Source organism: Populus nigra, chromosome 2, assembly GCF_951802175.1.
Source record: "Populus nigra chromosome 2, ddPopNigr1.1, whole genome shotgun sequence".
NCBI classification, from domain to species: Eukaryota; Viridiplantae; Streptophyta; class Magnoliopsida; order Malpighiales; family Salicaceae; genus Populus; species Populus nigra.
The window spans coordinates 45,917,589-45,932,773 of record NC_084853.1 but is presented as its reverse complement, the minus strand read 5'-3'; the positions used below and the strand labels follow the sequence as shown (position 1 = coordinate 45,932,773).

General features: G+C 31.1%; 1 protein-coding gene across 3 annotated transcripts; it reads left to right on the top strand.

The window, feature by feature from the left end:
- LOC133682061 (uncharacterized) lies at positions 1 to 4,128 on the top strand. Of its 3 annotated transcripts, XM_062105302.1 has the most exons (7): positions 1 to 205; positions 317 to 877; positions 1,683 to 1,725; positions 2,785 to 2,840; positions 2,990 to 3,181; positions 3,449 to 3,583; positions 3,803 to 4,128. In XM_062105302.1, the coding sequence occupies exons 3-7, from the start codon at positions 1,698 to 1,700 to the stop codon at positions 3,869 to 3,871; spliced, it is 480 nt and encodes a 159-aa protein (XP_061961286.1). In that variant the 5' UTR covers positions 1 to 205; positions 317 to 877; positions 1,683 to 1,697; the 3' UTR covers positions 3,872 to 4,128. The 3 variants fall into 3 exon arrangements, with proteins under 3 accessions (XP_061961286.1, XP_061961287.1, XP_061961285.1); XM_062105303.1 differs by lacking the exons at positions 1 to 205; positions 317 to 877 and adding an exon at positions 902 to 1,590 and having other exon boundaries at positions 3,455 to 3,583; XM_062105301.1 differs by lacking the exons at positions 1 to 205; positions 317 to 877 and adding an exon at positions 1,287 to 1,590.
- Positions 4,129 to 15,185: the final 11,057 nt, after the last annotated feature.

Sequence of the window (15,185 nt, the reverse complement as noted above, 5' to 3'; positions counted from 1 at the left end):
AATAATTCATACTGATATGAACGAATGGTTCCTCGGAGCCACAAATACCACCAAAGCAGCACAAGTCTTGCTGCTGTTCCCAGTTTTGCGACCAACAGACTTGAACCCTTGATTTGAAGCTGGTTCATGTGTTCGCACAAACCAACAAGCTATATATTGTGGAGTCCAGCTGCGTGTTATTCATCATTGCGGAATTGAATATTCCGTATGTTATTCATTTAGCCATGAATGATATATTTTTAGTCTGTCACCGTTTGTTTCTCAACTTCTCTTGATTCTTACTTCTGTTTCTTCCCCGATTTAAAATATTTTGCAGGAATGAAGACGAGAAAAAAAGAGAGAGAGGTAGAAGATGCTGGAGGCATTGTCAACAATGAAAAAGGAATTCCGCGATTTAAGACTTTGCAACTGGCTAGCAGCTTATGCGATCTATCAACTTGAGCATTTTACAGATGAAACTGCATGATTTGAGTGGATCTACCACATCAGAACTGGGATGACAAGATGCAAGAAAGAGACTACCATTTGCAGCTGGCCAGGCACTGTCATGATAGACCAGTCAAAATCAAGTAGCCGAACCAGGCCCAAGAAAGAAGAGGAGGAGGAGAAAGAGAAAGAAAGAGAGCCCAACACGAGAGACCCAGCCCAACAGGAGAAGAGGAAGAGAAAAGGCAAAAAAAGAGGAAGGGAAAGGCCCAAACCGTCTAGCAGTTGAGTCAGCCCAATTTAACAACTTGTTGGGCCGAATGGCCAAGATTTCGTCAAAGGTTTGAGGAAACAACAGCAAAACATTTGAGCTTCGAACAAGCTTATATTTTTGGTGATGTGCAGTCGAGGAAAGCAAACTGGCCTCTAAAGAAGAAGAGAGTATGACAAGGTATGACTAAATAGTCTAAACAGTGATGACATGGTCGAACTAGTTTTCTTACAGCCAAACCAACAGCCTCCATTAATTAAACCGTATATAAGTAATTACTTTGGTTTTGTTTTCTCTTTTTTATTTGAAGAAAAAAAATCCCTTTTTAAAATTAAAAAAGCTATTCACATCCAAGTTACCACTTCCTAATGTTTTTTCTACCTTGTTTTACCGAGAGCTGTTTCATGGCGAATTAAATTTTTATCTTATCAAACAATAAGATATTATATATTGATTCTTTCTTAACATTTTTAGGAGAATTCGATAGAGATTAAGTGATTGGGATAATTAAATTTTTTTAATTAATGTTTGGAGGCATTTTAAAAATGTATTTGTTTTGAAAAAATATCAAATTGATTTTTTTTCCAATAATTTTAATATGTTGATATGAAAAATAAAATAAAAAATAAAACAATATTTCAATAAGATTTTAAATAAAAAAAACTTTTAAAAAACATCTTATTCAGCAATTAAAAAAAAACACGTCCAAGAAGCAAACAATCGGCTCAAATCTAACCACAGTTAATGCCATGGTCTAAACTTCATCCCCTATCGGTCGTTTTTCGGGCATCTTCGCTCGGTTTCGTGGAGATGGCTATCTTTCTTCAAAAATAAATATTTTGTCTCTCTCTCTCTCTCTCGCTCACTCTTCCTCTCTTACCCTACTTCATCAGGTCCTAAATTCTCTCTCTCTCTAATTATTGTTGTGCCTTTACTCTGGAGTTTTCAATACTTGTCCTTGATCCAATTGTTTTGTTTCCTGCAGATACCACGCAATTCAATGGAAGCTCCATCTAAACTTGTTGGGGGTACAGTACAATCCTTCTACATATTTATAATAAATAAGTGTTTAGTTGAGTAGATCTCTAATTTAAATATGTTCATCATTTCTCAAATATTTTCACTTTGATTTTGTGCTGACGTTGACGTTGTTTGGGTTGCAAGAAATTTTAAATCCTTTTCTTTTTTTAAAAAATAGATGGCCATTTAATCGTCATTCAAACACTTCGGAAAGTTAACCTATTAAAACCAATTAGAATCGAATACAACTAGAAGGAGATTTGTTTTAAGGGGTTTTTTTTTTAAAAAAAAAACGGATATATAGAGTTGAAAGTAAGGATAAAAATGAACAGCAATAATTCATGGTAATACTGTATTATGGATATACCTTGTTTTGATCCTTGATTTGCTAAGTTAAGTTCGATCATCTAATTAAACATGAAACGAAGTTATGATTAGTCCTGTGCGGTTAAGCATTTAATTTAGCTCGTCGTGACATGAGTTATCAACCTAAGTTATTACCAAAAAAAAAAAACCGAAGACAATTAATAATTAAGCTTCTACATAAAGAGAATCTACATAGTTTTTGTGGAGTGTACATATGATCAGTTTAAGCAACTAATCCTTGATTAGGTAGCTAGGGGTGACTATAAGTTTTATAACAGTCCTTTCTTTTTTGGAATTATATTAGTCATATGTAGCATATATAATGGATAAATACAAACGTATGGCTAGCTAGAGCTTCTTTTCCAGTGAAAATCTTGACAGTACTGCTACCTCCATCTAGAACACGTTAATTAAAATGGTGGTGAATTACCAAATACATCAGTAGGTTAACATGCATATACATTGATTGTAATTGAGCATTGTAACAGGAAGGATGCTTCACCCATATTATATATTGATGGGTGACTGTTTTATGGATGTTAATATATGAAGAAAACCAAGAATATTGAAAAGCTAGCGAATGCATTCTGTTATTATAATTGGCAAGGTTTTTTTTACCTTGTTAGTATATATGTACTTGAACCCTGTTGCTATAGTTATTTCGAGCTTTGTTCTCCTGAATTTTAAACATATGAACACAGGTCATCAAGCTGTCCAACCATCAGCTGCTGAAACTAAGAAAGCAATGAGACGATGGGTAAGTGATAATAAATATTGTCATGGAAAGAAAGTTGAAGTGAATGAGCAATATGATCCCCTCCATTTATTTATTTTTCCTGTTTTTAAACTCCATAGATTGTTAATTTATCCTTTTCTCTTTCTATATATATGTACGTGCAACAAAAGATGAAGGACACTGTGAGACAGTTCAAAAGGCTGAAAGCAGACTGTGCTGAGTTTGTGAAAAGATCAGAAACCTCCTCCAAAGAAATGCTGGATCGCTTGAAAAACAACTTGGAGCAAGCTAGAGAAGCTAAAAGGCTAGAGGAGCAAAAAGTTGAACAACAAAAGCTTATGATCAACACGCTTCAGCAACTTGTAAGGCTGCGCGCGTTTTCTCTTCCTGCATATATAGATATCATTTTGCACACACTAATAGTTACGTGTGACTTCTTTAACATCCATATGCATGCATGAAAAGAGAGCCAACATTCTTTATTTTCGAAGTCAAGAGCATAAATATTTCTGTACACATTTTGATCATCTGCTAATAATGTAAAAACACTTTTAATAGACCATTAACTCATTTTCCTTTTCTCTTTATATATCAATCATTATCTGTAACCATGTACAAAAATTTTGTAGTTGCAGCTCCCATTTGAAATGACTGAATTTGGCACTGGAGCGACAGGGCTACCTGTTCATGATCCACCAGAAGGCCCGGCCATTGAAGAGTCATTGGGGCTGCTTCAATCACATCTCCCTCAAGGATTGTCACATGTATGTCTCCATTTTTCTTCATAATTTTACCCGAGTCCCATTTCTATTTTTCATGAAGAAATAATTACTGATCATTATTTTTGTTTTAATTAAAAAATATAAAACTGCAAACAATTGAATTGTCAAACTTTTTAAACGAGGTGATATCAAACAATCTCTTAATTTTTATTTTTTGTTGTTTAGAATGTGCACTGACAATTATTTTTGCTATATACACAGGGGAACAATAGTGAGCAGCCCGCCTCAGCTAATGATGATCAGTTCCCTGATGTTCACTCATCAAACTAAAGATGAATAAACGGCGGCTTGTAAGCAGGCAAATAACATTGACGTTTAAGCTATGAGTGCCGGAATGTACTAAAAGTAATGTTTTTATTTTTGAGAATCACCCGTGTGTGTTTTATGAAGATATTGGTGGCAGTTGGTTGGGTAATTGCTGTTTCTTTTTATCAGAGCATGAATTGTCGATTCCTCTCTTGGATAGAAAGGACCTTTGTTGTTTCAATTTCTAACTAGGAATGTAGGATTTACGTTTTTTGGTTGCATGTATGGAATTGTAGTGTAAAATATATTTTTTAATAGTGTTTTGGATTTAATATATTTTTAAATGACAAATCAATTTGACTTATTTTTTTCAAGGCAAATGTATTTTTTATATTAAATATATTTTTCATTTAATATACTTTTTATTTTTTTATTTTAACATCACCAAATTAAAATAATTAAAAAATACTAGAAAAATTAATTTAATATTTTTTTCAAGACAAATGTATTTTTTAAAAAACATCTAAAAACAAAAAACTAGAATACTCTCGGGGAATAAGTACATGATTTGGATTAAGGTTGTTTTTGCTTTTAGGTGATTTTCAAGAATATTTTAAAAAAATATATTAAATTGATATTATTTTTAGTGCTTTTCAATTATTTTTAATATTATGATGTTAAAAATAAAATAAAAAACTAAAAAAATAATAATTTGATATATTTCTCAAATAAAAAAGCACTTAAAAGTAACTTGCAATACAATGAAAAATATATAGTTTGAGAGAAATTTAATCTTGATGTCCAAGAGTCAATAAAAATGTTACTTTTTTTATATAAAAAAAAATGCTATCTATATATGTAATTAAATATAATTTTCAAAATATTTTTTTCCGTTAATAATTTGATTTTGTCGTTTTCTTATCAAATCCGACATAAATCTTTATCAAAATCCGGTTGCAAAACCATAGTGCAAGCACCACGACAACTCCCTTGATAAAATATGATATCCAAGCAAAGAGAAATGTCGTGATAAAATTCAAGCATAATTCTTACGGAATCTCGCTTCGCCAGGATGCGAGTTGATCATAAATCAAATGTAATTGCAATTGTCTCACAAAGCATGTTCCTTTGCATTTCACTTAGCAAATCCAAGCAACTAAACTTGATAATAATATTTAACCAATCTTGAATTTCAACTCAACTCGAGATCATATTTGATGAACTTGGTCTAAGATTAAATCAAGAAAAGTACTTGAATCATCAGGTCAATTCACGTATCATCAATTTAATTATTTTTTATTAAAATAATATTTTGTCCATTAAAAAGTGTTACATTATTAACCAAACATGATTTAGATAGTTAATCATGTAACTAGCTAAACTTTCAAACAACTAGGTTTAATTAGATAAATTTAATTTTTAATTAAATTTAAATTAAATTCATATCATATCTCAAATAGATTTGAACGAATTTAATAATCATCCTAAGAACTTCTTAATTGCCAAAGCATTTACAACTTTTCAAACTCGAAATATGAAATTAAAAGCATTCTATCTGAAAAAATTACAAAACTTAATAATCAAGCAATCAAATATTAAAAGCTAAAATTAAAAAAAAAATTAATTATATAAAAAGATAAAAAAAATAGCAATTAAAAGAATGAACATTAAAATTAAAATAAAAAAAAATATTTTTGATTAAATGGTGGAAATGAAAGAAAAATAAATTTAAAAAAAGACAAAATAATAATTAATCAAAATAATAAGGATTAAAATTGAGATAAAAAATAAAAACAATTCTTTTATTAAAATGTGATATTGAAAAGAAAAATCAATTTAACAAAAAAACTACAAAGTAATCAAAAGACTAAGGATTAAATAAAAAAATAACATATCACGAACTGAGATTGAATGATCAAATCAAAATAAATTAATATTTTACAAAAAAAACCAAGAAAAAAATTAAAAGATTAATAATGAAAATTAAACGAAGTAATTTTCAAATATTGTAATAATGATTGTTGGTTTTGCTTTTTCTTCAACAAAGAAATAAGAATAAAAAAAATTTATTTATTTTTTCAAAAGCCTGAGAATTAAAACAAAAGTTAAAACTTGAATGATATAAAAAAAATCTCAATTTTTATTTTTTTGTTATTCAGAATGTGGACTAACAATTTTATTTTTTACTATACACAGGGGAACAATAGAGAGCCGCCCGCGCGCCTCAGCTAATGATGATCAGTTCCCAGCTGTTCACTATATATATATATATAGCTGATGATCAGTTCCCAGCTGTTCACTATATATATATATATATATATATATATATATATATATATATATATATATATATATATATATATATATATATATATATATATATATATATATATATATATACCTGTTTGTCTACGCGGTGTACTGTGTTTCAAGTTAAAAAAACATTAATTGTTTTTTTACCTTAAACCTCACTTTTCACCGCATAGACAAGCTGAGAAATGTGATTTCGAACTACTGGTGAGTCGTTGGACTTATCTATCAAGGGATTCGTGGAATTTATGTGGATTGTGGTGGGGGAAATCTACTAAAGCTAGGCAAATAAATAGACTCCTTTCCTGCTTATAAGGGAGAGCAAGAAACAAAATTAAATGATTGTTTTTTATTGATGAACAATTATTATTATTATTATTATTATTATTATAGCATGAATTGTCAATTCCTTCCTTGGATATAAAAGACCTTTGTTGGTTCAATTTCTAACTAGGAATTTAGAATTCATGTTGTTATTTATTGATTACTTGTTGATATTATGGTGTCAGATATGTTTTAGTAATTTTTTATTTAAAAATATATTAAAATAATTGTTATTTTATTTTTATTATCACCACAACAAAATTATTGAAAAATATTAAAAAAATTAATTTAATATTTTTTAAAGAAAACATATTTTTTTAAAATATCTTAAACAAAAAAAACTATAGTACTGTTATTATGAAACGAGGCTAAGTACAGGGTTGGGATTAAGGTTGTTTTTTTGCTTTTAGATGTTTTTTAAGATTTCATTTCTTTAAAAAAAATATTAAATTGATATTTTTTAGTGTTTTTTTGTGTGATGATGTTAAAAATAAAATAAAAAAATAAAACAATATATTTTAATATATTTTTTAAATAAAAAACACTTAAAAACACCTTAAAAACACCTGTAACACTTAATTGTTAAAAATTATTTTTGACTGAAGGGTGGAAATGAAAAGAAAAATAAATTTAATAAGAGAATAAAAAACAATTAATTAAAATAATGAGGATCAAAATTAAGATAAAAAATAAAAATAATTTTTTTTTACTAAAATGTGAAATTGAAAAGAAAAATCAATTTAATAAAAAAACTACAAAATAAAAAAAAATGATCAAATTTAATAAAAAAAATAACATATCACAAACTTGGATTGAATGATCTAATTGAAAAATAAATTAAAATTTTATAAAAAAACAAATATGAAAATTAAAAATTAAAAAAATAAAAATTAAATTTAATATTTAAAAAATTAAAAGATAATTCTGAAACTTTATATGCCCAAACAAAATTTTCAAGATGAGAAGACAGAGGAGTGGGAGAAGGATAAATTTATCGGGCACTACATGGTAGTTGCCTAGTAGGCTTTCACGTGGTGGACCCGTAATATAATGTGATATTTTCTGCAAGTCTTCGTCGTTTTCTTTAAAAAAAATATTCTCGGAGTGTTTGTTTACAATTCAAAGCGGATTTTTGAAATGATTGTAGAAGATATTTTTTTAAAATATTATTTTAAATTTTAAAGAAAGAGAGCCCAACATGACAGACCCAGCCCAACTGGAGAGGAGGAAGAGAAAAAGGAAAAAAAGATTCTTTTCCAATGCAGGGCCGTACCAGCCAGTATATCATGCCGTTATGTTCAAATCATTTCCCCCCTCTATTGATAAATATACTGTCTCTCTCTCTTTCACTCTTCGTCTCATACAATATTTCATCAAGTACTAAGTTTTCTCTCACTAAATTGTTGTGCTTTGAGCTTGGAGTTTTCAGTACAATTGTCCTAGATTCAGTTGTTTTGTTTTCTGCAGATACTAGCCAATTCAATGGAAACTCCATCTGAACTTGTCGGAGGCCAGCAGACTCAGTACAATCCTGTACATATCTATGATAAACAAGTGTTTAGTTGGCTAGATCTCTGATTTATATGTTCATCACTTCTCACATATTTTCCCCGAGCTAGCTAGACTTAGCTAGCCTGATTTTGTGCTGATGTTGGTGTTGTTTGGTTTGCATGAAATTTATTTGTTTTTTTTTTTTTAAAAAAAAAAATAGATGGCCATTTTATCGCCTTTCAAACACGGTGGAAAGTTAACCTATTAAAATCAATTAGATTTGAACATAACTGGAAGGAGATTTGTTTTTAAGGGTTTTTTTTTTTTTTTAAAATATATATATATATATATATATATATATATATATATATATAGTTGAAAGTATCAACAATTCATGGTAGTACTGTATTATGGATATATTATGTTTTGATATATACTTTATTTACCAAGTTCGATAGAATCATCTAATTAAACATGAAACCAAGTAAAAACATAAATATTTAAATATAACTAGCGATGGTAATTGGTACTTGTATATTAAATTTTTTAATATTCATATCTTATCAATTATCTATTAAATAAAAAAATATAGATAATAATAAACTATATCTATCAGATTTTAAATATTCAGTGAGTATCAATTATCAATTATTATTTATTAATCAATAAAAAATAAAATAGTTAATATATATATATATATATGAAGTATGTTTTTATATATATTAAATGGTAAAATGATAAATATTATTCACATATGTTTTTTATTTCAATATTAAAGTATGTATATGTTATATTGTATTAAAAAAATCTAAATATTTTATAAATATATTTATATAATAGAAATATATATTCCGGGTTAGGTTCACGTGGGTTTCAAGATAAGTTTGAAATATATATTTATTGTTTATTATCCATTGAATAAAAAAATATCTACCTATTTAAATTAGTTCGGATCAACATCCATCATATTTAAATTAAATTGTCATTCATGATTAAACAAGGTTTAGTTAGTGTACAGTTAAGCATTTTAGCTCCTCGTCGCATGAGTTATGAGCCCTAATGTAATACCAAAAAAAAAAAATTGAAAAGACAATAAGCTTCTACATAGTTTTTGTGGAGTGTACAGATCAATTTAAGCAACAAGTCCTTGATTACGGCAGCTAGGGGTGACTACAAGTTTTATAAGAGTCCTTTACTTTTTGGAATTATATTAGTCATAGGTAGCATAAAAATTGGATAAATACGAATGGATGGCTAGAGCTTCTTTTCCAGTGAATTTTTTTTTAATTAACGTAAGTGTCCGAGCCAGTTTGTATATACCTCGATTAATTTTACGGATCCTGAGTTAACGATCATGTAAACTTCCAGTGACTCTGAGGTTTATAAAACTCGAACTGATAATCTTTAAAAAACAAATCTAGAACCTAATTAATTAAATTACATGTTTTAGAATTTCCAGTGAAAATCTTAACAGTACTGGCACCTACATCCAGAATCCATTAATATTTAATATGTTGGTGAATTACCAAATACATCAGTAGGTTAACATGCATATACATTGATTTGATTGTAATTGATCATTTTAACAGGAAGGATGATTCACCCATATTATATTGATTTGTGACTGTTTTATATATGGATATTAATATATGAAGAAAACCAATAATGCTAGGATATTGAAAAGCTAGGGAACGCAATCCATTAATGGTTAACATATCTGGAAAGGATTTTTTTTTTCTTGTCAGTATACATATACACTTGAGTGCCCTAGCTAGTACTATAGTCATTTCGAGCTTTGTTCTCTTAAATTCCAAACACGTGATCACAGGTGATCAGAATGATCAAGCTGTTCAACCATTAGCTGCTGATCAGAATAATCAATCTATCCAACCATCAGCTATTGATGATATCTGTAATATATAAAAGACAAAAACTTAAAGAAATAAGAATAACAATTTTTTATTTATGTTTTCAAGAGCCTGAAAATCAAAACAAAAGACAAAAACTTAAATGATATCTGTAAAGGAGGGCTCGGGGCAAGGGATAACGGACAGTGCCATCAGTATGAATTTTTGGTTTGGTGATGAGGTTCTTTTCACGTGTGGTCATGGGGTGGGTTGATGAGAGGAGGGGCGTCTGTGAGATGGTGTCTGGGATTGGTGGATGGGAGGATCAGGTAAGGGAGGGGGGTATAAGGAATCTGAAGTGGATAATGATTGATTGTGGGATGGTGTTGTGCCAAGAGTATGTTGGATGATATTTTCTGTTGATGATGGAGTGTCCAAAGAAGATGCTGTCGTGGGCTGATAGTCATGAGGAATGAATAATGGACTCGAATTGTTGAATACCTGCACAGATATGTTAGGGGACAAAGAGGATGGAGGAGAAGCAGACGTGCATGGAAAAGAGTTTTCATTAAATACTATATCCGGTGAAATATAAACTCTATTAGATGGTAAGTGAAGACACTTGCACCCTTTATGAAGAGGACTATACCCTAAAAAGAGACACAGTAAAGACGATGGTTGGAGTTTATTTTTATTGTAGGGACGTAAGTTTGGCCAACAAGCACAACCAAAAGTGCATAAAAAACAATAATCGGGTTCACGATGAAAAAGAGTGTTAAAGGGTGATTTATTTTGGAGCACAGGGGTGGGCATGCGATTAATAAGGTAGTATGCCGTAGAGAATGCATCATCCCAAAATTGAAGAGGAACTTTTGCGTGAGAAAGTAAGGCTAGGCCAGTTTCGACAATGTGTCGATGTTTGCGCTCAATTTTGCCATTCTGTTGATGTGTGTGTGGGCAAGAGACACGATGGGAAATACCGAAAGATTGAAGAGGTGTGTGAAAGGGACGGTATTCACCACCCCAATCAAATTGGACAGTACAAATTTTTTCTTTGAAAAAGCATTCAACATAAATTTTAAATTTATGAAAAATTCTAGTGACATCACCCTTACAAGAAATGGGATACAACCAAGTGTATTGACTAAAATCATCTAAAAAGGAAACATAATAATTAAAGCCAGATTGAGAGCAAATGGGGGCAGGGCCCCAAACATCTGTATAAATGAGCTCTAAAGGACAAGTGGAGTGAGAGAGAGACTTAGAGAATGGTAATTGTTTAGACTTGGAGCTGAGGCACGCGGAGCATGGATCAGCGACTTTAGAATTGGAAACTGGAAGTTGAAAGGAGGAGAGAATTTGTCTGACTAGCTTAAGGGAAGGGTGGCCAAACCGTGAGTGCCACTGAGGAAAAGAGACGCGTTCACCAATTAAAGCTGAAGGGGATGATTTATTATTGAAGAATGGAAATTGATAGAGACCATGACTATTCGGGCCGTGAAGCAGCAACTTCTTCGAACGTCGATCCTTCAAAAGAAAATAATCCGGGTGAAATTCAAAGAAAGTGTTAGTATAAGATGTGAATTTATGAACAGATAATAAATTCTTGGAAATTTTAGGAACATGGAGAACATTAAGGAGATCAAATTGAAGAGTTGGAGAAAAGAGACGGGTATGTCCAATATAATGAATGGACAACCCTTTACTATTGCCAATTCGTATCTGATCAGAGCCATGGAATTCCTCAGCTTTGAGGTTGAGGTTTTTCATGTCAAAGGTGACATGATGAGTGGCACCAGAGTCTGGATACCAATTGAGGTCAGGACCATGAGAAGGGGCTGAAAGGTAAGCTTGTGGGAGCTAAGGGGAGTCTCTGGAGTAGGACTCGTTGTAGCGGTTGTAACAATCAAGAGCGATGTGGCCCACACGGTTACAGACTTGGCAAACAGGGCGAGAAGAAGAGCCACGACCAGGAAAGGAGTGAGTGTTGCGCCCTCTGCCACGTGACTGTCGGTTAGAATATGGACGTGAAGACCCTCGTCCAGAAGGTGGGGCACTAAGGATAGAATTGTGGCTGCTACGATGGGGGCGAAAAGAATTTCCTCCACGGGCAACATAATGAGCCCCCAGTGACAGAGAGGTCAATGGCTGAGTGATGGTGCTCAAGTCTGAGTTCATGGGAGATGAGATGGTCGTAGATCTCTTCCACAGATAGGGGTTCAACACGAGTTGTAACTGACGTTACAAAAGGATCATAATCAGGTCCTAGCCCAGCAAGTAGGAAAGCCACCATTTCAAAATCATTAAAGGGCTTACCCACGGTAGCCAGGGAGTCAATGAGGGATTAGGACCATTGAAAATAGTCAGCGACAGAGGAGCTTCCTTTTTTTAAGGTGGTTAGTTGATAGTGAACCTGCATAGTGCGTGCCTGCCCGAGATTGGGATGTGAACAATGTCTCCAATGTTGTCCAGGCAGATCTGGAGGTGGTGCAACGTATAACATGGGTGAGCATCTTTTCGGTGAGAGTTGAATTGATTGCACCAAGAATTATTTGATCTTACATGGTCCAATGTAAGAAAGCAGGATTTGGAGAAGTGGTGGTAACACCATCAATGGTGGAAGAAACAGTGGACGGTGGTGGGGGAGTACTGCCATCTACGTACCCGAAAAGATTTTCGCCTTTAAGATGAGGGACGATTTAAGGGAGCCATAAAGGACAGTTATCCCGAGTGAGTTTAACAGGATTGAAGTTGGTGAAGGTGATCAGAGGAGATGTTTGAGTGGAGGAGAGGGTTGTTACAGCAGACATGGTGAGGGAGGAAGAAAGAAAATTTTTTTTGACGTAAGTCAAGTGTGCTCTGATACCATGTAGAATTTATAATATGTTGGCTACTGTGATCATAACACAGGTTTAGCCCTTATATTTATAGTAGGAGAGGATTGTATACAAACGGGTAAGAGATAAACTATAAAGGTTGAGATACACTTGAAGTAATCTTAGCCTGATCCTTATTGCCTTCTGCAGTAGTGGATGAGCTGAGTTTAACTATATTGTTGGTGGGTTTGACTAGGTCTCTAACAATATCAAATAATCTCTTAATTTTTACTTTTTGTTGTTTAGAATGTGTACTAACAATTATTTTTACTATACACAGGGAAACAATAGTGAGTAGCCCGCCTTAGGGAATGTTTGGGAACGCGGCTGCGGTTGTGTTCCCAAAAAATTTGAATTTTTTTTTGCTAAAATTTAATATGATTTATATGTTTTGGATCGTTTTGATGTGCTGATATCAAAAATGATTTTTAAAAAATGAAAAAATATCATTGGTATGTATTTTGACATGAAAAGTTATTTGAAAAGCACCCACAACCACACTGCCAAACACGCTCTTAGCTAATTCCCTTATGTTCACTAAATATTATGCTAATGATGAATAAACGGCAGCTTATAAGCTATGAGTGTCGGCATGTACTGAAAGTACTGTTTTTATTTTTCAGAATCTCGTACTATATCTATGAGTGTTTTATGAAGATTTTCGATAATATATATTGGTGGCAGCGGGTTGGGTAATTGCTTTTTTTTTTTACTAGAGCATGAATTGTCGAATCCTCTCTTGGATAGAAAGGACCTTTGTTGATTCAATTTCTAACTAGGATTGTAGAATTTACGTTGTTGTTCTTTGGTTATACGTCTATATCATGGCAGAAGATGTTTTTTGATCGAGTTTTTTTGTTTAAAAATATACTAAAATAATTATTTTTTATTTTATTTTTAATATTACTACATCAAAATCATTAAAAACAATTAAAAAAATTAATTTAATATTTTTTCAAGGCAAACACACTTTTAAAAAATACCTAAAAGCAAACAGTTATAATACTTTAAAACAGGGCTAATTACTTGATTGAGATTAATGTTGTTTTTGTTCTTAGGTGTTTTTTAAAAGTGTTTTTTATTAAGAAAAAATATTAAATTGATTTTTTTAGTGTTTTTTTATTATTTTAATGTAATGATATTAAAAATAAAATTTTAAAAAATATTTTAATGTATTTTTCAACTGAAAAACACTTAAAAAACACCTTGCAACACAATGAAAAATATATAATTTGAGAGAAATTTAATCTTGATGTTCAAAAATCAATAAAAATGTATTTTTTTATTAAAAAAATTGCTATCTATACATGTAATTTAATATAATTTTTCAAAATAGTTTTTTTCTTGGTGTTTGAATAATTTGATTTTGATTTTTTCTTATCGAATCCGACATTAACCTTTATTGAAATCCAGTTGCAAAACCATAGCACAAGCACAACGACAACAAAATATGATATCCAAGTAAAGACTTATTGTGGTGCTCAGTCAGGTTATACGTATCTCGATTAATCCCCTGAAACTCTAAAATTAATGATCATATAAGTCTCCAACAATCTTGAGATTTGTAGTACTCAAACTATAACTTCTAAAAAATAAATTTAAAATTTAACTAGTTAAACAACACCTCTCATAATTTTACTCTGGAAAGCTTGCTTGGTCAGGATGCGAGTTAGAAACACTAATGTGACCATTGCACTGCAGTGAATCAAATGCAATTGCAATTGTCTCACAAAGCATGCTCTTTGAATTTCACTTAGCAGATCCAAGCAACTAGACCTGATAATAATATTTAACCAACCTTGAATTTCAATTCAGCCTAGAATCATATTACTTGGTCTGGGTTTGATCAGGAAAAGCATATGAATCATTAGATGAATTCATGTATCATCAGGTTAATTATTTTTTTATTAAAATGATGTTTCGTCCTTTAAAATTTTTATTTAATATTGATTCAATCAAATCTAAACATGATTTAGATAATTCAATTAGGTTACTAGCTAAATTTTAAATCAACTAAATTTGAATATATAAATTTATTTTTTTATTCAAATTAAAATCCAATTCATATTATATCTTGAATAATTTCAAACAAGTTTAATAACCATTCTAAGAACTTCTTAATTGCCAGAGCATCTAACATGCCATGAATGATAAAAGAATTCCTCTAGAATCAATAAAAGAACTACAATGATCTCAAACCAGTAGAACATAGCTACTCCCTCCACTCTTAGTTTGTTGACCTTTTGCTCATCAACATTGTACTTTAAATACCCTTGCAAAGGAGTCTGCCATTTAACGATCCGCTGGTAAATTTTCACAGAATGATCATTAGAAGGACTTGATTGAATAGTATCTCAAAATATTGGGACCGAATAGATAATATGTATAAGCTTAGGATAAAATTTATAAGTTTGGGATTCAATTGGAATGAATAAATAAAAAACTAGGAGCTAAATTGAAGTTTAACGTTTTCATAGGAGAACCATCGCA